General features: G+C 49.2%; 1 protein-coding gene across 20 annotated transcripts in view; it reads left to right on the top strand.

Annotated features, from left to right (window-relative positions):
* LOC128105326 (myomegalin-like) overlaps window positions 1-12,960 on the top strand; it is a 198,778-nt gene extending 185,818 nt beyond the window's left edge. For 18 of the 20 annotated variants that reach the window (XM_052730390.1, XM_052730377.1, XM_052730370.1 and 15 more), the window contains 12 exons: window positions 522-773; window positions 1,502-1,633; window positions 2,175-2,294; window positions 3,856-4,045; window positions 4,602-4,726; window positions 5,238-5,471; window positions 6,419-6,535; window positions 7,415-7,641; window positions 8,510-8,653; window positions 10,006-10,144; window positions 10,392-10,438; window positions 11,928-12,960. In XM_052730390.1, the coding sequence (XP_052586350.1) occupies window positions 522-773; window positions 1,502-1,633; window positions 2,175-2,294; window positions 3,856-4,045; window positions 4,602-4,726; window positions 5,238-5,471; window positions 6,419-6,535; window positions 7,415-7,641; window positions 8,510-8,653; window positions 10,006-10,144; window positions 10,392-10,438; window positions 11,928-11,969 (1,769 nt within the window). In that variant the 3' untranslated portion in view covers window positions 11,970-12,960. Of the gene's footprint in view, window positions 1-521; window positions 774-1,501; window positions 1,634-2,174; window positions 2,295-3,855; window positions 4,046-4,601; window positions 4,727-5,237; window positions 5,472-6,418; window positions 6,536-7,414; window positions 7,642-8,509; window positions 8,654-10,005; window positions 10,145-10,391; window positions 10,439-10,469; window positions 10,475-11,230; window positions 11,278-11,927 lie in introns of all 20 variants that reach the window. The other 2 variants (XM_052730389.1, XM_052730388.1) reach the window with 2 other exon arrangements.
* The last annotated feature ends 14,565 nt before the right edge of the window (window positions 12,961-27,525 follow it).

Genomic DNA, 27,525 nt, shown 5'->3' with positions numbered 1-27,525 from the left:
ACAGGGTTTTCCCAACCCAAGCAACGAGTTCTTCAATCTGGAAACATCTAACTGGATTTTACACCCCATCTCCCCTGGAAAGATTGACTGATGGTTAGCTTTGGGGGATGGCTAACACAGGCAAACAGATACTCCCAATTGTGGGTGTGCCCAATCAGAGAGCTCATCATGTTCTTTACCCCTAACTTTGGGATGATTCCTACATCCAGAACTTTCCTGGATTCTATCATGAGGAATACCAGTAGGACGCAGAAGTGGCACCCTGGGCTTTTCCTTTGTGTACACAGGCGTCTTTCAGATCCTTCATTACCCTTTGCCTCTTGGTGTCTCATGCTAGGACATGCAGAGGGTGGAACTCAGGGTTGAGCTTTTGAGTCTTCATCGAACTGCTGTCCTGCGATGACTGGGGGACTGGCATCTCCCCGTGCCCACCACTAGTCTCCCTTCTCAGTGGTCTCAGTGTCCTTACTCGTTCTTGGCTTCTGATTCCAGTTGTTTCTCACTGGTTTCTTTCTGTCCAGGTGTTAGCATGGCTCCTCCTGCCTCCACAGCTACGCTGCTGAGCAACCATCCAGAAGCTAGCTCTTCCCACTACCTCAACCCCGCTCAGCCCCACTCTCCTACAAGGGGCATCGTAGAGCTGGGCAGAATCCCAGAGCCTGGTTACCTGGGTAGCAGCGGCCAGTGGGACATGATGAGGCCTCAGAAGGGGAGCGTCTCTGGGGACCTGTCCTCAGGCTCCTCTCTGTACCAGCTGAACTCCAAACCCACAGGTAATGCACAGAACTGGGACGTTTTCTTCAGTCAGGAAATGTATAGACAGGATCACCGCTCAAATATGTCCTGTGCACAAAACCCAGTCACACCAAGTGGAGGGGTGTAACTAAGGAGGCAAATAGCATGTAGTGGAGCCCAGTTCCAACAGTAAAAAAACGGAATTTCCAGGAGACAGACCAAAGAGAAGAGATCTGCTTGTAACCCAAGAGTGCTTCTTCTGGGTTCTTCGATCCATATAGGGGACTCCTTATTTCTGGCTTACTAAAAGTGAGGTAGGGAAGCACGTCCCGTAGCTTGAGGACATGTGGTTTTTACCTTAGGCCTTCTCTTTAGGTGGGAATGAGTGGATTTTGCTAAAAAAACTGTCGAGTAACAATAAAGAGACTGGAAAAAGGCAGTAAGGCCTTCTCTGTCACCCCCCAAAACACACCCCAGGGTGGACACTCCTTGCCCAGAGGTAGTCGGGTTCAGTTAGAGCTGTCAGTTACTTTCTGAGTGATACGCAGCTCCCTTTCACTGTGTGTGGAGGCCAGTGGGCTTTCCTTAGCAAGGGGCCGCCCTGTGCTCGCACAGCTCCCTTCTCCTTAAACGAAGTTGCCCGTGTGGAAGAGCACAGTGGGCAGAAGGAACATGACATTAGGGGCAGGCTGAGTGGGCACTGGCAGAGCTCACCCACCCTAGCCACCAGCGTGCTAGCTTCTGCCTTGTCCTGGGGTGGCTGCAGGGGCCGACCTGTTGGAAGAGCATCTCGGTGAGATCCGGAACCTGCGCCAGCGCCTGGAGGAGTCCATATGTGTCAATGACCGGCTGCGGGAGCAGCTGCAGCAGAGGCTCACCTCCACCACCCGGGAGAGCGGTATGCAAGGCCCGGCCTCTGTCCTGGCTGAAGGGGAAGTCCCAAGACCGAGCCTCCCAGTTTTCTAAGCACTCTGATACTCTTTACTTCACTTGACCGTCACACAGTGTTGTGGGATGTATCTGAGCTCAGAGCCCAACTTTCCTCAGGCCAAGATCTGGCCTCTTGTCCTTAATCTGCTTATATGTAGCTGGCTGGTAAGCAGTAGAGCTAGGTCTATGAAGACCCACCCCACCCACTTCACTTAGGAGGCCCTTAGTCTCCACCTCTGCCCCGCCCGCCCGCTCCCACATCATTTGGAGGTCACCCTTCATGCATGCAATTGCTGCTTCGACACAGCAACCTCAGCCAGTTAGGGAGAAAATGCCTCCTACACAGTCACAGTGCCCGCACGTGCTCGGTGCCACTCAGCACCAGCCATTGTGCTCAGGTTAATCCCAGGCCTCGAGGGCCAGAGGTTTCTGCTGGGTCAGGACAGCAGATCTTTGAGGGAATGGAAAAGCATCGGTTACATGGGACATATGTGTGTTTTCTGGGACAGGCTCTACCTCCCACTTCTACAGTCAGGGCCTGGAGTCCATGCCTCAGCTCTACAGTGAGAACAGGGCCCTGAGGGAAGAAAACCAAAGCCTGCAGGCTCAGCTCAGTCACGCTTCCAGAGGTGGGTTGTGCAAAAAAATCACAAACTACAGTTCTTTCTAGGTCAGTTTCTACCCTGGCCATGACAATCACCAACTGGAAAAGCAAAGAGAAGGCTGATGTAACAGCCAATCCAAGATTTCCATTGCTAATCTATCTACAAAGGGCTAGTCCCCACGACAGTGGTTCTCAACCTGTGGGTCATGACCCCTCTGGGCATCAAACAATGTTTTCAAAAAGAGTTACCTAAGACCATCAGAAAGCACAGAGATTTACATTATGATTCATAACAATAGCATAATTACAGTTATGAAGTAACAACAAAAATAATTGTATGATGGGGGGTCACCACAACACAAGGAACTGTATTAAAGGGTCACAGCACTAGGAAGGTTGAGAACCACTGCCCTAAGAGATCTCAACCCTGGCCCTCAGGCTGTGAGGTTCTGGGACTGAATGGCTCTAGGAAGCCCATTCCTTCTGAAAGCCCACCCACATCGATCCAGCTGGCTGTCTACCGAGCTGCCATGTCAGTTTGGAATCTGCCCCCTTCCACCTGCTCACGGTGACTGGGATCCACAGCAGCAGGAAACATGTGTCTGTATTCTCTCATGCATCTCCAGACAAGCACAGATGTGGGCAGCTGTCTGGGTCCTGTTCGCCAGTCCCCTGCCTCCTCACTACATCCCTCACTCAGGCTGCTCTCTGGCCGTCCTCCTATGGTTCCATATCCTCTAGAACTTTCCCAACCCTACTTAATGGTCATCTATAAATGGGCATCATTTCCCATGTGGCCTGGGAGGCAAAGTACTTTAGTTATTAATTGACTTCATTAAATCAATGTATGACTAGTAACACATTATTTTTATTTACAAATATCTATTGAACAGCTATTAAAAGGCTAAGAGCAATATATGAAAGGATTAAGTCCAGAATGAAGGAATCCTTGTGGAGGCAAAAGGCAAGAAGAGATATTTCTAAGGTAGCTACTCCAGTACAAGAAGTCTTGAGAGGCAAGGCCCCTGCTGGGGAAGGAAACTAAGGCTGAAGGATGAGGGGGAGGCAGGGAGCCTACCAGTGCATGCTGGGAAGAGAACAGCCTCCCTGGTGAGAAACAGACACCCAAATGAGTACACTTGTATGCAAGGACTGGCCTCATCTGAAGAGCCCCTGTAGACCATTTTCAAGGAGTTCTGATCAAAGAGATGTCACATGGCTAGAAAACACCAAATGTCCCAATTTTCAAAATGATGATCTATTCTAAAAACCATAAACAAGAAATCAGTGCTGGTCTTTGATAAGACTGAAGCTGGACAGCCGAGCGGCTGCCTGAGTGCCTAGAAAACACCGAGCCTTAGGAACATGCTGCTTTCTTTCCCTCAGAGCAAGAGCAGGCGTGCTTAAACAGAGGGTCAGTCACCACAATGAGAGAGACCCACACCCCCCAGTGTGGGGGGAGTCCCCTAAGCCAGACTGCTCACCCACACAGGACCTTCCTTCCCCTGGCCTCACATGTGTTTGGGGGTTGACTTTCTACTGAGCTTTAGGCCATGACATAGATACCCCTGTGTCCCGCTCATCAGGACACTCCCAGGAAGTGGACCGCCTGCAGGAGGCTCTGCTCTCCTCTCGGTCCCAGCTTCAAGAGCTGGAGAAGGAGCTGGAGCGGCAGAAGGCTGAGCAGCAGCAGCTGCTGGAAGACTTGCAGGAGAAGCAGGAAGAGATCTTGCATTTCCGGGAGGAGAGGCTGTCCCTCCAGGAAAAGGACTCCAGGTAGGCGGGGCCTTGAGAAGGCACGCCCCACTTCCAGTGCAGCCGTGATACCGGCAAAACAGTAGTTTCCTCCTTTGGAAAACTCAGTCTCCCCTCAGCTGTTCCTGCCACACTGCTGGCTTGGAGCCAAAGGAAGACTCCATTTTGGGCAAAAAGAATAGCTTTTGGTGCTACAAAGTAGAGATGAAGTCCTGTTGCAAAGGTTTCCCTCTGTCAGAGACGGGCAGGAGAGCGTTCCCATGCTTCCCCTAACAGACATCACCTTCTCCATAAACTGCAAGTTGCTATGCCCACAGAAGCCCTGTGTCTGCCTGTCAGCATGGCGGGCACTGGAGGGCCCGTGAGGGGCCTGTGATGTTTGCGCTGCTGCCAGCAAAGGGAGCTAGTCCCCGGACTTCAGGCTGATTTACTTCACCTGCCCCAGACTCTGCTAAGTGAAAGTGATGGCCAGCCCACCCCAGGAGTTGACAGCTGGGGCTAAGATTCCCCAGGCAGAGGGTGGCTCACAGCTCCTTTCCCCCATGTGGCTCAGCGAACCCTTGCCTCTCCTCGGCAGGCTGCAGCAAAGGCTGGCCTTCCTGCAGCAACAGTGTGAAGAAAAGCAGCAGCTCTCCCTCACCTTGCAGTCAGAGCTCCAGATCTATGAGTCACTCTGTGGAACTCCTAAGACAGGCCTGAAAGGTATGAGGACCCTCTCCCGCTTCTCTGTGAAGCCCAAGGGTGAGGCACTGTTGACATGAACAGCTGGGTCAAACCTGGGTGCCCTTAAGAAGAGTGTCAGTGGTAGAACCATGGAATGAGGAGGCCCAGCTCTGAGGCTGCTCATGGGTTTGAAGGCAGGTGAGTTGGTAGAATCATTTTTATGCAAGGAAATTGTAGAGCAAAGACTGTTTAGAGCCCCACTCAACCTGAGACCATGGTGGTGTAGATATGATGTCCACATGGTGAGGCCACATCTTATATACAGCTAGTTTGTGGGGTACTTGGCACCATGAGGAACGTAATAAAGTCAGGGGCCCCCTAGCTCTGCTTCTGGTGGTGTATGAGAATGGTTGTGTCTCACAGGTGGGTGGCCAAGCCCTTAAGACTCCAGTGGGACCCTCGGCAGAAAGGAATGCCACAGAGCAGCATTCTGACTGTTACGTGGAAACACGTGGTCACTGATCCTAGGTCCCCTTCTCTCTTCTTTCAGCTTTCAGCCTGGATTCCTGCCACCAAGTCCCCAGTGAGTTAAGCTACCTGGTGGTGGAGATACGAGCTCTGAGAGAGCAGTTGGAGCAGAGCATTCAAGTGAATAATTGTCTGCGGCTGCAGCTGGAACAGCAGCTGGATGGTGGTGCTGGCAAAGCCAATCTCAGCCCGTCCTCTGTTAGCCAGAAGTTCTCAGCCGATGTGGAGCCTGCAAACACACAGCCACTCTTCCAAGGTAGGGAAGAAGAGAGAAGCAGAGCCCTCTGCCAGCAGAGGTGTCTGTGAACTGCCCTGACGCCTCAGGCAGAGACGGGAGATGTTTTTACATGGCCTCCTGAGTGACAACCAGGGACTCGGGATCAGGCCTGTCTCCAGACTCCCAAGTTTGCTACTTACAGGTTAGCTGCTTTGGGCAAAGTATTTAAACTCTCGAATGTTTAACCCTTAGTTTACTCCACTTGAAAATGGGACTGATAAGAAGTGTAGCATGTATGGTTATCTGTAGCATTAAATAATTGTCACTAAGGATTGATTCCTCGTATTTATGTCATGCTTTAGAATTTACCAGGTGTCATCAAATATACAATTTCACTGAAATAGGGCATTTCCCCCATCTCTGTATTTCCCATGAGAAGATGGAGTCCCGAGACATTTCATAGACAAGCAAGGGTCACTAGGGCTAGGAGTCAGGATCAGGAGCCTAGGGAGGAATCAGGCTCAAGAGCAGGTGACTAGACTTTGCTGCACTAACAGGATGATACCCAGACTGCTGAACTGAAGTCTTCATGAACCTAGTCATTCTTTGGTAAACTTTTTTTTTCAGTGCTGGGGCAAATGCTCTCCTACTGAGCCTTTCTCTCTGCCCTTACTCAGCATTTCAACATCCATACTATGAACATTTATGTACAATTATATTTCCTTCAAGGCATTGTACTAGATACTACATGCAAATTATATCCAAAATTGGGCTTATGAAATATCTACCAATGTTTTCAACTAGACATGGCATTCTTCTGAAACATACCCTCCTCAGAGGAGTACCCACCAAGTGCTCTGCTAGATCTCTGTGTTGTGGCCTCTGGGTGCTGGTTGCCTGAGGTCTGTCTCGGGCTATGCATGCACCACGTGGTTCAGCGTGCAGCATGTGGGCAGACCTGACATGGCGGCTGTGTCGCTCCCTAGGTTCAGCTGCGTCTCCTCCAGTCCGGGACGTTGGCTTGAATTCTCCAGCCACGGTCCTCCCCAGCTCTTCTCACTCTGTTCCTGGCTCAGACCCTGCCATCATCACCAGGACAAATGGTAAATATAGCAAGGCAAAGACTCAGATGGTGATGGAACGTGACTGATGCCAACAGCCCTCGGCTGGCTCTGTGTGCGTGCGGCACCTGCGTCTAGAGGCCTTTCTCAGTCTCTTGCCTCTGCGCGGTCCTCGGCCTTTCTTCTTCTTCCTACACTCTCCCTGCCTGCCACTCTGGTTTTGCTTTCTTCTTCTGTTGTTGCTCTGTTCTCCAGTGGGACTCCTCTGTATTCCGCTGCTTTATTTCTGGCTCATCTTTTACCCAGAAACGTCCTCATTAATAGTATTTATCCTGCATGTTTCACCAGTGGAAAAATGTCACAGTATCCGTTTCGTTGTTGTGACAGCGTTCCCAGGGAAGAGCAATGTAAGTGAGCTGCTGCTGGCTCACTGTTGCGGGTTTCACTCTGTCGTGGCAGGGAAGTCACAGGAACTTAGGGGAGTGGGTCACATGGCATCTGGCACCAGAATCAGAGGGCAGTGAGCACATGTATGCTGGTGCTTAGCACACCTTCTCCACTTTCTCCAGCTCGGGATACCCTGTCTAGGGAATGGTTCTGCCCACAGTTAAGATGTGTCTTCCCACATAAGCTAACACCATCAAAATGATTCACCTCAGGCATGCCCAGAGGCCCACCTCCCAGGTAATTCCAAATTCTGGCTGGTGACAATTAACACTACCACATCACAGTATGATGTGTCTAACACAGTGACGTAAGAATAGTTATAAACACATAGGACGTAGAATGCTCTGTGGACTCTACCATCCTGCATTTTTGAAGGCTGACTTGCTTCTTGCCTCTTTCATTGTTCCTTTGGAGTAGAGTAACTGAAGTTGTTATTATGTCTAACAGTGGATCCTCTCTTTGTTTCCTCCTCAGAGCTGGGTTTAGATGATTCTGCAGTGATGAAGAACCCTCCCAAGCTGGAGGGCAATGCTGTTGATGGCTCCTTTGCCAACAAGCATGGCCGACATGTCATCGGCCATATTGATGACTACAGCGCTCTACAAGAGCAGATCAGGGAAGGCAAGCTGCTGGTCCAAAAGATCCTGTCTCTTGTGAGGCCAGCATGCAGCATCCCTGGCCTTGAAGCTCAGGGCATAGGGGTAAGAACCTGACGCTCTTGGGGGCCTCTCTTCCCCTGACTTTACCTCCTTTGCACAGTCATTACATCTATGCTTTACATCTCCCAGTCGCTGAGGAAGTGACTTACGTTTATTCCAGCCAGAACCTTTCTTTCCTGTCTCCCATCTCCACTCTGCTACAGATCAGGCTGACTTGATACTCGGACTGAGAACCCCAGGAGACTCCGTGCTTTGTAACAGAGCACTTGTAAAATGTTGACGTACTATGCCATTATGTTATCATCTTCGGTAGCTTATCTGTAATAGGATTGCTGGCAGAAAGCCATGTCTAGATCAAAGTCAGTTCGGTGGACAGGCATCCTCGGGAACCTGCATACACAGAAGGGTAGTGAACTTGATAATGCAGCTTCAGGCCGAGACAGAGGGGAGGCAGCCAGCGAAGCTCTTCAGTGTGCACAGTAGTTAAGAGGAAGCAGGCACAAGTGACGGTGTTGTTTGAGAAACTGGCCACCCATGGATGCTTGCACAGGACAGCTTTGTCTACAAGGACCCACTACTGAAGAGCAAGCTAGAGTTCCTTGTCAATATGCACGATAAGGTGCGACAGGCATAGTGTGAGGAGCTGTCCTCTGTGATTGCGTCCCAGACAAGGAAGGTACAGTTTCATAAAGGATGCAACACAAGAATGAGTTCTGAACGCTTGTAGGGCATCCTGGGAGAAGGGTTCCAGGCAAAGGGACCTGCTGTCCTGGAACTGTAAGGGAAAGCCAGGGTTTCCAGCAGGTCTGTGTCCTGTGCGTGTTCACACAGGAAGCTTGAACCCTGTGCTTGGAGCAATGGGATGCCCCGGTTCCAGTGACATCCATGGCTGCCTGCCCTCTCTTCCCAGGTACCAGGTACCAAAAGTGTCCGTGAGCTGCAGAGCAGCGCCAATGCTCTGAACCACACCCTAGACGAGTCAGCATCCCTCCTCACCATGTTCTGGAGAGCAGCCTTGCCAAGCTCGAATGGTCCAGGACTGGTAGGCAAAGCGGTAAGAGGCTGTCTTCGGCTGGTTAAAACCTACCTTTTCCATGCCAGTATGGCCCTGCTCCCAACTCCTTCAGCTTTCTTTTTTTTTTTTTTTTTTTTTTTTTTTTTTTTTTTTTTTTTAAATTATTTATTTATTATGTATACAGTGTTCTGCCTACATGTATGCTTGCAGGCCAGAAGAGGGCACCAGATCCCATTACAGATGGTTGTGAGCCACCATGTGGTTGCTGGGAATTGAACTCAGGACCTCTGGAAGAGCAGTCGGTGCTCTTAACCTCTGAGCCATTTCTCCAGCCCCTCCTTCAGCTTTCTTAATGGTCAGGGGTTATATGGCAAGTTGGGGTGGACAGAATCTTCATGGAACATCCTGGAGGGAGACCTCTGAGCCATCATGGCTGCCTCGTGGCAGTTCTCACATATTCTTTTCCCACCCTCCAACTCTTGATGAGACATCAGAGAGAAGGAAAACATGGAAAGTAGACGAAATACCCCAGAATCCAGGTATTTCCGGGGCTTGTACCCTGAAATTTGAGCTGATCGAGAGACCTGTTGACAATATGGCACTCTTCCTCCACCTCTAAGGTCCACTTGACCAAAAGATCATAGCATGAGAGCCTCTTTTAGCCATTCTCTGGAATCTCAACAGTTTTTAAAGTTCGTGTCTCTAGGCCAGGCCTGGGTCTGCTTGCCTCTCTGGCGGGCTGTGGTTGGCAGACCTTAGACAGAGGTGTTCCAGCTGCAGATAACTGGTACTGATGACTGTGGACCCAGCTATGACAATTCAAGGAGCTTTCATGTCTCCACAGTGGCAGATATTTGCAAACTTTCCATTGTCCACTGGTCAGTCCCATCTCTTTGGATATAACATCCCTGAACTCCTAAGTGTCACTTGAGATGAAGAGTTAAGGAAATTCTACAGGGCTGAACAGAGCTCTTGCTTTTGGTTGGGATTTGGTGCTAGCCTCGAGCGAGGCTTTCCCTAGCAGGCTTTGGCTTTTCCATGTCTCTCTGGCGGCCTGGTCCTCAGCTGTCTCCAGCTGGGGTTTGAGAGGTTTGTTGTTGTTTGTTTGTTTGTTTGAGACAGGGTTTCCTTGCATATTTCTGTCTGTCTTGGAAATTGCTCTGTAGACCAGGCTAGCCTTGAACTCAGAGATCTACCTGCCTCTGCATCTGAGTGCTGGGGTTAAAGGTGTACATCACCACTGCCTGGCTAAGGTTTGAGAGGTTTTAAAGGAGGGAATTTAATACAAAATCCCAAGAAGATGGTAACCTTCTGCTTGACCATTAAGAGCTGCAAAGCACAGGGTGTGTTCAGCCTTGTGAATGTTGTCTGAGTCTATTCCTCTTCCCCAGGGACAGTTGATGGAGAAAGAACTCCTGGACCTGCGAGCCCAAGTGTCCCAACAGGAAGAGCTCCTTCAGAGAACTAATGAGCGTCTGAAGACAGCCAAGCAGAAGAAGAAAAGCATGGAACAGTACATCGTGAACCACCGTAGGTGTCCCTGAAGGGCGCATGGGGAGGGCTCTTCCAGGCACCCAATCTTGCAGCCGAGGAATAGTGACCAGAGGGACTCAGGAATGTTGAAAGGGGAGAGACTGAGGGGTGATGGTGCGTACAGAGGGTGGCTAGAAGAGACAGACCACACTGAGTGGCAGAGAGCGTCTTTTAGGATGCATGTGCCAAGCAAGCCAGACTCAGCTGGTAATTCCCACATTGTGAGGATGCTTTCTGTTTCCAGTGACAAGGACCCATGATGTCCTGAAGAAAGCACGGACTAATTTAGAGGTAAGGACGACGCTGCAGCCCTCGGCCACAGAGCCTGTCCTCAACCACCAGCTGTCATCCTGTCTGTGGCGCCCCTGGCCAGCTCTGACATTCTAAGAGGTTTCTGGTCCGGTGTAGGAAATGGCTCCTCAGCAAACGCCACCCTCCCTCCTTCCCTCCCTGACCTCTGCCTGCCCTCATCTTATTTCCCTCCTTCCCCATACTGTAGCTCTCTGTCCTTCTTGTAGGGTGAGGAGGCTGGGGAAATACAGCACAGGGGCCTCCTGAGGGCAGAGACATTGGGAGTCTGCTTATGAGGCCATTTGTACCCACTGGAGTTTCCTCAAGGGCTCTGTGGGGAAAAAAAAAAAAATCAAAGTAGACCGAACCTTGCAAATTGACCCTTCTACGATTACTGCGAGGTTGGGCGTATCCTTGTCTTTAAAATCTTTATTCAGTCTCATTGATCTAGAAGAAAACTTGAAGATAAACACTGCCCCCTAAGGCGAAAGACTCTCTATCCCCGGTAGACATTCTCCACAGTCCTCTCAAATGCTAAGGGCCGGGCCTTCCCCGGGAAGCAGTGTGAGGGAAAACTTGGTGTGTGTGATGGGGCTTAGAGATCAGAAACTGTTCTCTGAACGCAGACTTGACACTGCCAAAGCAGCTCAGCAGCTGCCCAGAAAGGTCCCAGTCCCATCTGCCGCAGTGCCCCTGCGGAGGGGGGTTGGGCCGTGACAGCTCGCTCTTTTGGGGCGGTCTAACTCCCCCGTTTCTTCTCTGATGACTTCTTTCTTTCTTGAGCCTCTGTAGCACTTACAAGATTACCTCCGTGCAGCCATATTCCCGTCCCAGCAAAGGTAACCCAGCCGCCTCGGGCACCACTGGCCCCAGCCTGTGGAAGCTTGCCTCTCTAGTTCCTCGGCCCGTGGGGAGGGTCACGGGCCTGGGCCTAAGCTCGGCCCCAGGCCCGTCACTAACTGGCTGTGTGGCTTTGGCTGGCCCCTTCATCTGCGCCGGTAGAACTCATCTTAGGTTATCTCTGAGGCCCTGCCGACTCGCCCCCACTGATAACTGGGACGGGCACTTACCGGGAGGATTTCCTGCTGAACGTCTTCCCCTCCGACAGAGGGCTCCTTATGTGTCTGCTCATCTCCGGCTCAGCGCTTCTGTTCTTGAGAGTTCTAGAAGGCACTTTGGGTTTCTGTTCGTTTGTTTGCTTCAGACCGCTTGATTTGGAGCATGAACCGACTCCCGGAGCGGGGAGCGATGGGGTCTGGCCACTCAGTGTACAGTGGCATGAGAGGCAAGACTCTAGGAGTGTGGAAGGCTTCCGGCTAATCTAGGCTTCAGGAGCTTCTCCGGGCCGGCGCCCCCGGCCCTGTGCTTGTCCTCCTAACCAGCTCTCAGGCCCCTGCCTTCCAGCACACTTGCCTCTCACTCCAGCCTCCGGCAGGGGCTGACCGCTCACGCTGACAGAGGGTTTTTTTTTTTTCCCTCTTGTCTGCAGGTGAAATCCTTAAGGGCTCGGCCGTGCACTTCAGGCTTGTGACCCTTGTCTTCCAGGAGCCACACAAGAAGCGAAGCCACAAGTCCTTAAAGCAGCAGCAGGAAGAAGGGTGGGCCTGCCCCCCTCTTGTGCAGCTGCCTATCTGCTGAGGGATAGCTGTCCCGCTCCTCCCCTGCTGGAGGTCCAGAAAAGGGCTCAGAGATGCGTCCACACGGGACAGGCAGGCGAGAGTGGCATCCTGGCAGCAGTGAATATGATTAGCCAAGGCCCGCAGGGCCCAGCACTCAGCCAAACTGATGTAGACTGCATAGACGGCCTCGCGGCTCTGCTTCTAGACGGCCTCAGTGGCCCTGGCACCCTCCTCATCACGGTTCTTGCCTCAGCATCTGCCCTCAAGACGGCCAACTCAGGGGAACGAGGACCCCGATGCCCACAAACAGGGTGTGTGGTCCCAACACCGAAGCTCCTCAGACAGTTGTAAAAGCACACGAATTGAGTGGCAGTGCCCTGCTGGACAGTGTTGGGGTTCAGCAAAGTCCCCTCACAAACCGACTCTTAATCTAGGCCAGCCCTATGGGCCAAGCCAGGTAGTACTTTGGGCTACAACACCACGTCAGAGTTCTCTGAGTCTACACAGCAGACGTGGTGACTTCTAGGTGCCCCATGCTTAGCCTAGCACCTTCTGTTTTCCTAGATGATCTCCAGTTGAACGGGCTCCCTTAGATGTGCTGTCCCCTGTAATCCTGACTTCCCTCAGGGGACCTGGGGACTGGTGGCCACATCATGCCCGTTGAATGTCTAAAGCATACAGCACACCTGTTCCTCTTTTAATGGCATGGCGAGGCCTGTTCTGAACTGAAGACTGTGCGTCTTCACAGTGCTCATAGGATGTGGCTGTGTGTGTATAAATGTATAATATAGATATATATGTTGCTATGGCCAGGTGTCAAAGGTCATAATGTGCAGACAGGTGGGTGGGAGGATGCCACACAGTCTTTCGGATGGCTATTAAAGCAAACTGTGTATAAAGAAATTGTCTTCCTTCGCTTCTGATGTCTGTAGCAGCTCCTAGAATAAGGATATAAGAATATGGAAGACGTGCTGCTGTCTGGCATCCCCATGTGTGCGTGCCTTATCTCAGCAGGTCTGCCTGAGGGCCCCTGAGCATGAACTCTAGCTCCCCATGAGGTCCCATTTCCATGACCCAGGAAAAACCTTGCCAAACTGCAGGCACAAATGTGCCTTGGTGGGAAAGGAACTGCTTGCAGAAAGGAAGTGGGTGGTTCAGAACAGACACAGCAGACAATAAAAAACTTGAGTTCTTCTTGAGGAAGTTAGGGGTGAACAGCAGCCCTGATGTTGAAGAGGTGAACATGTTTACTAAAAAAGGAACAACGATGCGTTTTAACAACCAGAAAACTCAGGCTTTTCTGACAGCAAACACCTAAACCGTCAAAGCAGACACCTTTACCACATACCATCACGGCACACACCTTCACCATGACAGCACATACCTTCACCGTCACGGCACACACCTCCACCATCACGGCACACACCTCCACCATCACGTCACGCACCTTCACCATGACAGCACACACCTCCACCGTCACGGCACACACCTCCACCGTCACGGCACACACCTCCACCGTCACGGCACACACCTCCACCGTCACGACACATACCTTCACCATTACAGCACACACCTCCACCGTCACGGCACACACCTCCACCGTCACGGCACACACCTTCACCATTACAGCACACACCTCCACCATGACAGCACATACCTTCACCGTCACGGCACATACCTCCACCATCACAGCACACACCTTCACCATGACAGCACACACCTTCACCATGACAGCACACACCTTCACCGTCACGGCACACACCTCCACCGTCACGGCACGCACCTTCACCATGACAGCACACACCTTCACCGTCACAGCACACACCTCCATCGTCACGGCACGCACCTTCACCATGACAGCACACACCTCCACCGTCACGGCACACACCTCCACCATGACAGCACACACCTCCACCGTCACGGCACACACCTCCACCGTCACGGCACGCACCTTCACCGTCACAGGCCATGCATGCTCTCACAAATCAGCTGATACTCATGCTTCTCAGCATGCTACATCAACTGGGGCCAGACAGTCTGCCTGGAGTAAGGAGACCAGCGAAGCTCTGCCAGGTCTGTGGATGGAAAAGCACCACTTGCTGCTGGAGAGGATGATGATGAAGTTCCAGATCTGGTGGAGAATTTTGAGGAGCCTCCTAAGAACAAGGCAAACTGAACTGAGCTGACTTCTGAAGATGGTGACACTTGCCGAAGTTACAGGAGCTGCTCTTTTATAGCATGACTGCTTTGTGAACTTATTTTATTTATGGATCTGATAAAATCTAGATCTCCGATATTTTTAAGCCCAAGGCCCCCCTGGACTCTGCAGCTCGGTTTTTGCTTATACACAATTAGTTCTTTGCAGCCAATTAAGCTGAAGAAGCCTGGAAATAAAATTTGGAAAGGGGTTAATAAAATTCTTTGCCTAGTTAAAATATAAAAAAAAAGCATATGAAAGACAAGCCATCACTAAGAAACCCAGAGGCAGCGGTGGAGAGATTGCTCAGTGGCTAAGAATACATGCTGCTCTTGCAGAGGACCCAGGTTCAGTTCCCCACACATGGGCCACAACCACCTGTAACTCCACCTCCAGGGGTATCCAATACCTCTGGTCGCTGCAGGCTCTGCACACGCCTACCACCACTACCACATAATTTAAAACAAAACATCAGAGCTGGAGAGATGGCTCAGCAGTTAAGAGCACTGGCTGCCCTTGCAAAGGACCCAGGTTCAATTCCCAGAACCCACATGATGACTCACAACCACCTTCAGTGTAAGCTCCAGGAGATCCAATGCCCACAAGGGACTGCTCCCAGTGACCCACTTTCTCCAACTAGGCCCTACCTCCTACCCTTTGCTACTTCTCAATGAGGCCATGATATTATCAATCCATTGAGGAACAGTTCCATTCATTACATCAGAGCCTCATGATCTAATTGTCTCTGTAACTGATGGCACACCCAGTGCTCCTCTGACCTCGGCATTCTCAATCTGAGGATGTTGACTTGGCAGGGAAGTAGAATGTTGGTCCCCGTGGGCAAGGCGTTGGAGGAAAGGGAGAGATTTTCATCAGCAGGTACAAAGCTTCAGTTTCACAGACTGAGTGAGTTCTAGAGATCCAAAGGACAGTGCTGGGACTATAGTTAATGTTTTCACACTCAAAATATGCAGACATTAGTTCAAAGTGTTCTCACCAAATTCATACACACACACAAGTGTGACTCAAATGATAGACATACTGGGCTGGAAGATGGCTCAGTGGGTAAAGGCACTTGCCGACAAACTGTAACAACCTGGTTCGAGCCCCGGGACCCACAGGGTGGAAGAAGAGAACCGAGTACCTCAAGTTATTCTTTGCCCTCCACATGCATGCCCATCTGCACACGTAAGTCAATCAATCAATCAATAAATACGCAATGCAAAGTCAGATATACTAGTAGCTTACTGGAACAATAGTTCATTATGTATATACATATCAGAGTAGATATACTGTAAACATATTCAATTTTAATAAAACCCTTTCCAAGATTATTAAATATTGACAACAGCATAAGAATATTAACTATATTAAGTTCATATTTTTCATATGTTCAAATGATTCAAAAGTCTGTATACTGAATGTGGGGTTTTGTTATTTTGTGTGTGTGTGTGTTGTTGTTGGTTTTGATCTATTTACTTTTCCGTGACCTCAGGCCAACGGTGCAGAAAGGAGATAGGGCACGCCTCTGGATTTCAGCTTACTAGGGGTGACTAAGGGCATGCAGTCCCCACCACTGCTTTATCCCCTGGGTCAGACTCACTCCGCAAGCCCCACAAGGAAAACACTTAGCGCTGGAAAGGCCAGGCCATCTTTGGTCACACCACTTGGGTCCTTGCAATCAGCAGTCTTCCTAGACTCTTGATCCTGAAACCTCAGCTCCTCTAACCCTGTGACCTGTCCTTGTATAAACCCTTCCCTAGTCATTCACCTTGGCGTACTAGTCCCCGATCATTTATTGTTTCCCAGAACCCAGAGATGCTTCCTCATCACCATCTATGTCAGCACCCGGTATGATTCAATATGATCCTCCCTCCACCCCCAGCCTCACATCATACAGCTTGTGTTCAGGCTCAGGTAGGCCACTGCCTTGTGAAGTGGAGTCACTTAGAGACCGTCTGGCTATTATTTGATCAGAGCAAAACTGTGTTATCTGTTAAGCCATCCAGCATATCCAATATCCTACCCACCCCACCATCAGGTTCCACTGCCTCAAGTCCTAAAGCCAACCACTGTGAGTGACCATTTCTCTCTTAAAGTGCACCCACGAGCAGTCCCTATCTGAATGCTACAGCTTCTATGCAATGCATGTATTAACCATTTCAGAGATGAGGAAAAAGAAGGAATGAATCGACTTCCCGCCCACAATACAGCCAGCATGTGGAAATCTGGAAACTTCTGAACTTAGCCCAGACTTGATTCATTCTAATGAGCTTCCCACATCACAGTCTCCTTCCAATGAGACTACTGCCTGCTGTCCAGACACCAAGTCACAGCAGGTGGGAAGGCAGGTAGGGATACCCTAGCCTCTACCCAGGCTGTTTCTCCTTCCTCCTACTCAGTCAGGCCTGGTCTCTGAAGGCTCCAGATGCTGTGCAGACAGGAGAGCTGGACAAAAGTCCCTTGCCTGGTGGAGTGCCATATGAGCTGGGCACCTGGAGGCGGTGTGGGGTAAGGAAGGCCTGTGGCCACTTCACCTGGCTGAGCTTTAGGGTGGGATGATGAGCTACCCTGTGCCCCTGTTAGTTGCTCTCGGTGGTCCTAACTGAAGGCTGTCAGCATCACCCCAGGTGAGGAGGTCCTTTAAATACTGACTGAGGAAGAAGGAGGCCTCTCTCCCTTCCCTTCACTGCCTTAACTGGGTCAGAAATCATGCCTGAGCTTCAGTTGGAAAATTGAATTCCTTAAGGTAAGACAGAAAGGAAAATTGTAACCAGTGGCAGAACTTTCTGTTCCATACGCCTGATTACACCCATCAGTCACTTTCCAAACTACCATTCAGAGGCTTGTATTAATTATAAATGCTAGGCCAAGGACTCAGGCTTGTAAGTAGCTAGCTCTTACATTTAAATTAACCCATATTTCCTATCTATGCTTTGCCACGTGGCTCGTGGCTTCTTACCTCATTTTCTACACGTCTTGCTTCCTCAGTGGCTGGCTGGCATCCTCTTGACTCCGCCCTTCTTTCATCTCCATCCTCAGTTTGGTTCCCTAACCTTATCCTGCCTCACCACTGGCCCAAACTGCTTTATTATCAATCAGTGAGAGCAACACAGATTCACAGCATACAGAAGGACATTCCACTGCATTTCCCCCTTTCTGTCTAATCAAAAAGGAAGGTTTTAACTTTAACATCGTAAAATTATGTAACAAGAGTTATCAAGCAAGAATTGCAGTTACAATATCTAGTCTCTATTTGTATTTGACAAAATTAGAGAAAACACTCAAATATCTATCTTATCTTGGTGAGTCTAAAGTTTATATCTAATTTACCTTCTATCATAACTAAAGAAAACTATAACTATCTAGTCCTCAACTTTGTGAAAGACCCCAGAAGGATATAATATTACCCGAATAAACAGGAAGTGCATTACAAGCAACTTCTAAAACTCTAGAAATGACAGAGACATCTGGCTGCCTGGACAGTCACCTAAAGTTCTTCTGTAGCATCCATCTTTAGCCTATAGGCCTAGAGTATCTGGCAGACTTTTCAGGGAAGCAGGAAAATTGAGAGACTGTCTCACCTATACTGGCAAAGTTCATCAGTTGCTTTCCTCAGTGTCCTGAAGAATGTCTGGCAGTTTCTTCTGTGAAGCAGGAACCTGGATGGCCATCCCACCTTGTTTTGGCAAAGTTTAGCAGTCATTTTCCTGTGGGTCCTACATGTCCAGTTTATACAGCATTCTGTCAAGCAGTCCAGGCAAGACCAGTTTCTTGTCCAAGTGGCCAGCCTTGCCACATTGAAAGCAAACTCCATAAAGAGTTTCTTTGATTCTCATCATCCTCTTTGAAGTAATTGGTGCTGCCAGGAGCAGATGTGTCTCACTGTCAAGAAAAGTCTAGTTCTTAAAACATTTTAAATGCCATATTCTGTAGGTCTTTGAAGTATTTGAAGATTACCTATCTGATTGAAATATGCCTTTGTATACCTAGAAAACCTCACTAATATGGCTATAATTTTGATTATTATAGATGACTATTCATCTGTATTTTAAAATATACATTACATTTTTAAATGAGCTGCATAAACATAACACTCTAAGTAAAAGTAGAAATATACATACAGTACAACAAAATTAACTTTAAATTTGGATCAATAAACCAAAATCTATACTAATGTAAAATATGTAAGATTAATAGTTGTTTTTTGGATTAAAGTAGATTCAATAATCTACCTTTTTATCTTATCATTTCTATTTCCCCTCTTTTTCTTTTCAGAACAATATCCCTGAATCTAATCTCCTTTGTTCAGTTTTTTTCCTGACCATTATCCATAACAACTTGTAACCAACCCCCTCAAACAATGACAAACATTCATAATTTATTTGGGGGAATGTGGGTGTAGTTCTCTAGCCTACTTCCCACTGATTGGGAGTGTTGGTAATCTTTGGGGGACCCTAAGAGAATTCAGGATTATGGTCAAGTCTTGACTGGAGTAGTCTGTGAGGCTGAATCATCTCAGCCAGCAGCCTTCAAGCTGTTCTGGATGCAGAACTCAGAGGAAACTGCAACAGAGATGCTCTGAAATGTTGGATCATCTGGGACATCTGTTCCCATTAGGGAATTTTCAGGGGGTCTTCCTCAACCAAACTTGATTTTCCTTAACCCAGAATGAATCAACAGCCTCTTATTTCCTGTGGTAATCAAAGCAGAACCTTTTTCCCAAAGTAACATATCTTTTGACTTAAATTTTTGTTTTGTTTTGTTTTGTTTTTGAGACAGGGTTTCTCTGTGTAGTTTTGTGCCTTTCCTAGAACTCACTTTGTAGACCAGGCTGGCCTCGAACTCACAGAGATCCACCTGCCTCTGCCTCCCGAGTGCTGGCATTAAAGGCGTGCGCCACCACTGCCTGGCTTGACTTAAATTTTGGAGTCAAGACATTTTTAAAATATTTGTTAGATTAATCCAGCAACACTAATAATCAAACATCTCTTAGCAGCTGTTGCTCCTTCCTCAACAAATGATTAAAAGACAATGCAATAACAAAGTATCCAGACTCTCTGTGTATTTTCTATCTTTACATGACTTATTATAAGAATTTTCTCTACCCCTTTTCTTTCCTCTCCCAAGCCTATGCATGTTAAACACACTGTAACCTGTTTAGGGGCTTTTCTTTTTTCTTTTTTTTTGGTCTGAATTTGTCTTTATTGTGCATCTGTAACCTTTTCTGTCTGCATGAGCAAAAAAAACTGCTGTGTAACTTAGATCATGGCAGGTTGGTGCTGGCTCCTCCCTCCCAGGTCTAGTCTAGTCTCATGGTGGAGGCACCTTTCCTTCCAGCTCTGGGAGCCATGTTTACCACTCCAACTCTGGGAAGTTTCTAGGTCCACACCATCACCGAGTAACGTGTCCCATGGCTGCTCATAAACACTATATAAGTGGCTCTTAAAAGAGTTGCCCATTTTTGCTGCGAGCACTGAGCCAGAAAGCCATCTCCTAAGTTAGCTGTGCCTCTGCTTGCTGCCAGCAAACAGCCCACCAGAGAAAAGGCAGCTACCAAGAAGTCCTGCTTGACTCCGTTCCTGTGTGTCTAGAATCCTTTTTAAGCTTTGTCAGGTTTTATGGGGATGTACATGCACCACATTGGAGTGCTATATGTAACCGGTGGCAGAGCTTTCTGTCCCATATGCCCGATTATACCTGTCAGTCACTTTCCAAATTATCACTCAAAGGCTTATATTAATTATAATTGCTTGGTCAATGGCTCAGGCTTATTACTAGCTAGCACTTACATTTAAATTAACCCATATTTCTTATCTGTGCTTTGCCACATGGTTTGTGGCTGGTTACCTCATTTCCTACCCATCTTGTTTCTACGGTGGCTGGCTAGCGTTCCCTTGACTCCACCCTTCTTCATCTCCATCCTCACTTTGATTGTACTGCCTAAACTTACCTTGCCTTGCCATTGCCAAGCTGCTTTATTATCAACCAATGAGAGCAACACACACTGCAGAAAATACGTAATTAAAACTCAGTGAATTAAAGGTTATTAGAACATTGACAGATATGCTATGGGACTATCTCCCAAAATCTTCAAAAGTAAGTGCTTGGCACTGTACAATAATTTTGAAAGCTAATTATGCTAGAAAGGGTGGGTCCTGGAGACCTATAGATTACAAGAGCTCTGGTACTTTACAGGTTTTTTTTTCCTTTGAATATTCTTGGCATTAGTAAGAGTTCTGTAGAGGAACAGAACCTATAGGATGAATACATATATGCACATATGTAATTTATTAGTTCAGCTTGCACTAAATTAGTAACCACAGCTGCCTCCCACCTGAGGGACTGAGAACCTGTAGCTGAGGATGGGTGCTATCTTAGAATGTCTATTGCTGTGAAGAGACACCATGACCATGGCAACTCTTATAAAGGAAAAACATTTCATTGGGGCTGGCTTACTGATCAGAGGTTTAGTCCATTATCATCACGGTGGGAAGCATGGCAGTGTGCAAGCAGACATGGTGCTGGAGAGGTAGCTGAGAGTCCTACCTCTGGATTTGAGGTCAGCAGCAAGAGAGAGTGAGCCACTAGACCTGGCCTGAGCTTCTGAAACCTCACAGCCCACCCCCAGTGACACACTTCCTCCAACAAGGCCACATCTCCTAATAGTGCCGCTCCCTAGGAGCCTGTGGGGGCCATTTCCCTCAGTCACCACAGGTGCCTCAGTAATCCCAATCTGGTACCAACACTTGAAGAGTTCCTAGAGAGCAGTAGGTCCTTGGTCCATGGTGGAAGTTCAGAAATGCTCGTTCTGATGCCAGGAAGGAATTGGCAGCTGCAGCAATGTGGTAAAGCAACTGATGGCAAGAGGGAAGGCCAGATGAGCAGAGGGCAGATAGTCTTCCTTCTGCCACACTCCTCCTTATCTGGGCTGCTACCAGAAGGCACTTCCATGCTTGGGATGGATCTTCCCATATAATCAAGGCAACCAAGGCAGATCTTCAGTCAAGGCTCCCTATGCAGGTGATTCTAGCGAATGGTGAGTTGGCCTTAAAACCATCACAACAGCACTATGTATTTCAGGTCTACTTGCCTTCCTCACCGTGAAATCCCCAAGGTGAAGTATGCAGGAGCAGTATGCCTCTTTGCCTGAGTTCCTACTGTACATAAGACAGCAGGTGGATCTGGGAGAATGGGAGATCCCTCTGAGACTCCAACACTCTATGCGTGCAAGCACAGCAACAGCACACAACTGCTGTAAAGTAATGCTTTTGTACACTGGTTTAATGAAACGCTGATTGGCCAGTAGCCAGGCAGTCATTGTCTGCTTATCCCACCTATACTTCCTGCCTGGCTACTGGCCAATCAGCATTTTATTAAACCAGTGTACAAAAGCATTATCCCACAGCACACAACCACGCTGGAAGGCCCTGGCATGATTGGGTGCGTGAAAGCAATCGGTCGAATCAACCCTCTATGTTAAACCCTGTCATCATGCGTGAGAGGCAGGCAGGAAGAGCGTGAGGCTTGGAACCATCGCTTCGCTCTCTTGGCTTCCAGGTTCCCCTGGTTTTTATGAGATGAGTATTCAGCAGGAAAGCTCCGAGTTCAGTGGCTGCATTTACCTGAGCTGTGAGTACAGCAGATGTGGCTGTGGGTCACTGAGTATATATGCCAACATGAAGTCATGAGGACTGGATCAACCAGACTTGAAAGCTGGCCTCTCCCACCCCACCTATCTTTCAATTATACTGCATCCTGACAGGTTTGCAGATTATACCTAATGAGGCTCTAGAGAAGTTCCTAACCTCCATTTAAAACGCTACTATTGGTCAGAAAAACACAGAATATGATGGTTGAGCTTCAGTTTATTTGACTGGATTTAGAACCACCTAGGAGACACACTTCCATGTTTGCCATTGAAGGAGCTTTCTAGAGAGGTTTAATGGGAAAGCTGAATGCCCTTCATATAGGCTGCCACTAGAAGGTGCGGCCCAGATTAAAGGTGGATCTTCCCACCTCAAAAGATGCAGATTAAAAGTGGGTCTTTCCCATTTTGAATGATTTAACTAAGAAAACCCCCCTCACAGGTGCATCCAGCCCCCCTGGGTTTTAGTTAATTCCGGATGTAGTCAAGCTGACAACCAAGGACAGCCATTGTACCACCCAATGCTGTATCATCGATGCTTTTCTGGCTCCTCCCTGTGTGGCTCTCTAATGATGACCAGTGAATACCATTTGCCAACCTTCACTTGGGGGGCACTGTCTTGGGAGACTCTTCAGGTTCTTTTTGTCCCAGATTTCCAGGATCTAAAGAGTCCGGCGCTGTCTCAAGTGTTCCTTGTCACCTTCCCACTCCTAGGTTGGGCCTCTTGGTACCTGCTGTTGGCGGCTCACCTGCCGAGGATGCCTGCTGGATTTAGAATTTCAGACTTCAGGCTGGAGGGACGGCTCAGCCATTAAAGGCTAGGCTCACAACCAAAGTATAAGAATTTCAGGCTCCTTTCAGTATGGACTGGCCAATGCTTGACGCCACAAGGGCTCACGGATGTACCCACTGAGCTTCATTAACTTAGAAGAGATTTTTATATGCATGGATAGAGCAAAAAGAACAGCGAAGCAGATCTTGATTTGCTCAATTTCCAAGAGGACAAAGGTCGTGGCTTGTCAATCATTTGCCTGTCTGAGAGCCAGGATTTTAGCTCCATCTCCCCACACCCCCCACACCTTCTGTCCCTATTTTCATTGCAAACATTTAAAGTCATTTGATCCATTATAACTTACGTAGATACTCACAAAATAAAAAAATAAATACATTTTTATTTAAAAAAAAGTTCAAGGCCATCCTCTGTTACACAGTGACTCTGGAGTCAGACTGGACTTCGAGAGGGGAAAAAAGAAGGAAAGAAAGGAAGGAAGCTGCAGGCAAGAAAGTCACCTCTCTAGGACAGAACCGTAACATACACTCAGAAAACCTCATCCACGCCCGATATGGATGGTTCCGATGAGATTCTGGACTTCTGATATGGTGCTGTATAAACCACCTTACTTTGCCGATATGGATGGATCTGACGAGATTAAGGACCTCTGATATGGTGCTGTGTAAGCCACCTACTTCGAGCTGATGCTGTGATTGAAGGAACAGGGAGACTGAGGGGAGAGGATGCATGGTCTCTACGTTGGGGAGAGACCTGGGCCTGGCACTTAAGAACACCCAGGAAGTGTTCCATGAAAGAGTTCCTGGGGGATCAAAAATGTCACTAAGGGAGCTAAAGAGATGGCTGGCCACTGAGCATGTTCGATGCTCTTGCTGAGGACCAGAGTTCAGGTCCCAGCACCCACGTGAGGTGGTTCACAGCTGCCTGTAACTTCATCACCAGGGAACCTGACATCTTCTTAGACACAAATAAAAAATAATAAGCAAATATTAAAAGAACAGATTCCCACTCAGTCTTTCTGAGTTTTAATACGGAAGAGTCCCCAAATTGGAGAGTGTGTATTTCAAAAGTGTGTATTCTTTAAAGCCTCCCTACCTCAGTTGAACCAAATTTCCCTGGAAAATCTAGAGGGTGCCCTATTGAAACCGGAATGTGCTTCCCACCCAGCACCACGTCGGATGAGGAAGTGGGCGATGTGAAGCAAGAAAGAGAGGCGACCGACCGCGGGTGGAAGAGTGGTTCCGTTCGGAGTGAGAAGAGAGCGAGAGGAAAGAGGAGGGCAAGAGGCCTGGGGTGGAGGTTAGCGGGGTAGGGTGCGTAGGGAGTCCTGTTCTCTCCTTAGGACCAATCTTTAGGTCTGTTCTCGACCACCACTCTGGAGGTCGTACGTAGCGTACCAAGGTCATACACAGCGTGATGTGTAGCAGCTGCGGCCTCCACTACCACCACGTCGTTTTCGTTCTTGGGTTTGGCAGCTCTCACTCTTGTGAGCGGCTCTTGGCTCATCCCATCATGGGGATTCGGCGTCCAGAGGCTCCCAGGGCCCCCGGGAGACAGCAGCGCGGAGGCTGCGGGCACCAGAAGGTGAGAAAAGAGACCAGAGATAGCCGAGTGCCTACACCTCCTCCAACCTTCGTCTCTAATTAGGGCAACCCTAGTTTTTCTTGGCACAAGTCTCTAGGCGGGTCTCTCTGGGGACCAGCCCAAGCCAAGCCGCGCTTTGTGCGCTGTCCACAGCTGTCCGCCAGGTGGCGCCCATACCCTTGCTCCCTGGGACTCCAAAGGCTAGGAAGAGGACTGACTCTCCATGGTTGTGAAAAATCCTTAAACTTTTGAGAGTAGATTTCGCCTTTCCCAGCAGGATCTTGCCTGTTTGAGGTTCACCCAACAGGACAAGAGACTCTCGTTCTTCTTCACCTTCTCAGATTGTAGCCCATCCTGCTTTGAATCTCTCTCCCTCTTCCCGTCCCGGCTTCTCTCGGAAAAAGAGAAGTGTGTAAGAGGACAGACATTTGGACGAAGCTGTGGAGAATGGGACAAGGGGAAGGCAGAAAGAAAGCCAAGTGGGAGCAGAGATAAAAGACCGGAAAAGGAATTGGGGGTGGGAGGGGGGAGAAGGAGGCGGGTAGGGAAGACTCCGATCCAGTGAAGTCTGATCCAGTGAAGTCCGATCCTGCTCCGAGCATCGTCAGTGACTGTGTGAGGGATGGGACTCGGACAACTACTAAGAAAACGCAAGGAATGCTTGGGGCAGGAATTTTACCTCGGAACAGAAGTCTCCTGCAACGTGGACCGGGTGGGAGCCGTACTGGCGGCCCTAAAACGCCCTTCTTTGTGTCCGGTCCCAAAAAAGGACTTGATCTCGTTCTGGGAGATACAAACCTAAAGATCAGGTAGCGAAGACGTGAGCGGGGGCGACGACTCCTGTGTATCCATCGTGCTTGGATCCAGTCTGACAAAGATAAATACTTGAGGAGGAAATTCTTGGAGGCCGAGAATGGATTTACACACCTACAGCCAACTAAGAAATCAGCCATGGTGTAATGGTGTGCACTCTAGACTGGGAGTCCAGCGATCAGAGTTCAAATCTCCGTGGGGTTTCTCTTTTTAGCGGAAACCAAAGCTGCTGTCTTTTACTGTGAAGCCGGACTGGGCTTGAAGGAGGCAGAGAAGTTTCCCAAGTCAGGAGCTGGGGGGTTCCCGGTGTCCTGGCTGCTCCTCTCTACCATTTGTGACCCACAACTGCATCTCCAGGTTCCTGTCCCTCGGGAGTCCAGGTCCCAGAAATGGGGTTTTCAGTTAGGTGGGGTCTATAGTCGGGAAGTTGCTGGCCAGCACACCCTTGCAGACGATGGCACGGTGTGTGTGTGTATTATATTATACATTATATAGGTGAGCTGCAAATGCTGTTTAAGCTTGTTGAAAGCAGACCACGGGAGTGAAGAGGGCTCTGTTGTCCCAGACTCCAGAGTGTTTATTTCACGTCCTCCTGTGATGGCTAATCGTGGTGGTCAACTTGACATACCAAGGAGGAGAGAGCCTCATTCGGGAAACTGCCTGGATGTGATGGTCCTGTGGGCGTGTCTGTGGATCATTTTCTTGATTGTTAACTGATGGAGAAGGCCCAGCCCACAGTGGGCAGTTCTAACCCTAGGCAAGCGTGCTTGGGCTGTGTTGGAGAGCTGAACCCGGCCTGGCAGCAAGCCAGCAAATAGCTTTTCTCCATGGTTTCTCCTTCCCGCTTCTGCCTTGAGCGCCTGTCTTACTTTTTCCTCTATGATGGACGTAATCTAGGAGCGGAAACAAACCCTTTCCTCCCCAAGTTGCTTTTGGTCAGAATGTTTTATCCCAGCAACAGAAAAGCAAGCTAGAACACCCCCAAGATGGATGTCCTGGAGCAGGTAGCTTCCCCCATCCCTTCAGATTCCAGGAGCTGACTTTGGGGATGGGGTGTTTACCCGGTGTCAGAATTTGGTACAAGAGCAGGGTCCAGTCACTATCCACTGAGCCATATGGATGGGATTCCACTGGTAGCTCGAGGAGCCAATGAGAATGAAATTAAACGCTCTCTATTAGTGCCGGAGCCACCACCGGGAGAGGGGAGGCGGGGTCCTAAGGCGGTGGTTCTCAACCCTCCTAATGCTGCGACCCTTTAATACAGTTCCTCATGTTGTAGTGACCCCAACCATAAAGTTGTTTTGTTGCTTCCCAACACCATAATAGGGCACCCCATCCTTGGCCTCCTGCCCAGCCCGGGACTCACTGTCACATCAGACATAACTGCGATTTTGCTACGGTTATGAATCGTCATGTAAATATCTGTGTTTTCCGACGGTCTTAGATGACCGCTGTGAAAAGATCGTTGGATTCCCATAAGGGGGTCGTGACCCACAGGTTGATAACCGCTTGTCTGAGGGGTTACGTACCCAGAGAAGTTTACTTTCCAGAGAGACACTGACCCAGTTACGAGGGGCTGAAGTCTTTTACTTGCATTCTCGCCCTTGCCTCTTTCAACCACCTCTGCTGGGTCCTCCCATTTCTTTTTAGATCCCAGACTGAACTCTCTAAGGCAGCAGTTATACTTTTCAGTACTTCGTAACTACCCCAAATTGCAACCACAGGAAAACAATTCTTTAAGTGTCTTCAGGCACCTACATAGGAAAGGCTCCTTTAAATCCTCTTCTGACATTGCCAGGATCTTCCCCAACGGAGTTTTCCTGGCGCGGAGTTCTGGCAGAAGGAAGCTGCAGTGATTTCCCACTCGCAGCCCGGGAGCAGCCACCAGGGGCGCTGAAACCCAGGCTCAGCTTTTTGTATAAATTTAGGACTTAAAGAGATTCCCCAGTCAGACTCACTGGCAGACAACTGCGGCCTCTGCTGGTTTCAATCGAAACTCCGCGTTCAGCAAACTGAAATGCGCTGGAAATGCTCAAACCCAAGACCAAGCTGAGAAGGGCTAGCTGGCATTTAAATTCCTTTCATCCGGTGCAGAAACAAGAGAGGGATCCGCGGGTGTGCGGGCAGCCAGGAGGCGCGTGCGCAACCTCGCGGTGCTGGAACCCTTCCAGCCCCAGCTCACCTGAGGACTGGGAGGGGCTCCGATGTGACAGGGAGTCCCAGGCTGGGCAGGAGGCCAAGGATGGGGTGCCCTATTGCGGTGTCGGGGAAGCTATGCACTAGACTGGTGTCTCTGAGCTGAGAGCTGGGACACATCTGTGACCTGCAAATGACCTAGTGCTGGAGGAATGCGGGGACCTGTTCCCCTTTCCTTCCTCTGCTCAGGCAGGACTGTGAACAGGAAAGAAAATGGATCCTACAATGGACTAAAGAGAA

Source organism: Peromyscus californicus, unplaced genomic scaffold (assembly GCF_007827085.1).
Source record: "Peromyscus californicus insignis strain IS unplaced genomic scaffold, ASM782708v3 Scaffold_9__1_contigs__length_137607984, whole genome shotgun sequence".
Classification (NCBI taxonomy): Eukaryota; Metazoa; Chordata; class Mammalia; order Rodentia; family Cricetidae; genus Peromyscus; species Peromyscus californicus.
This window is presented reverse-complemented; position numbering and strand designations above follow the sequence as displayed.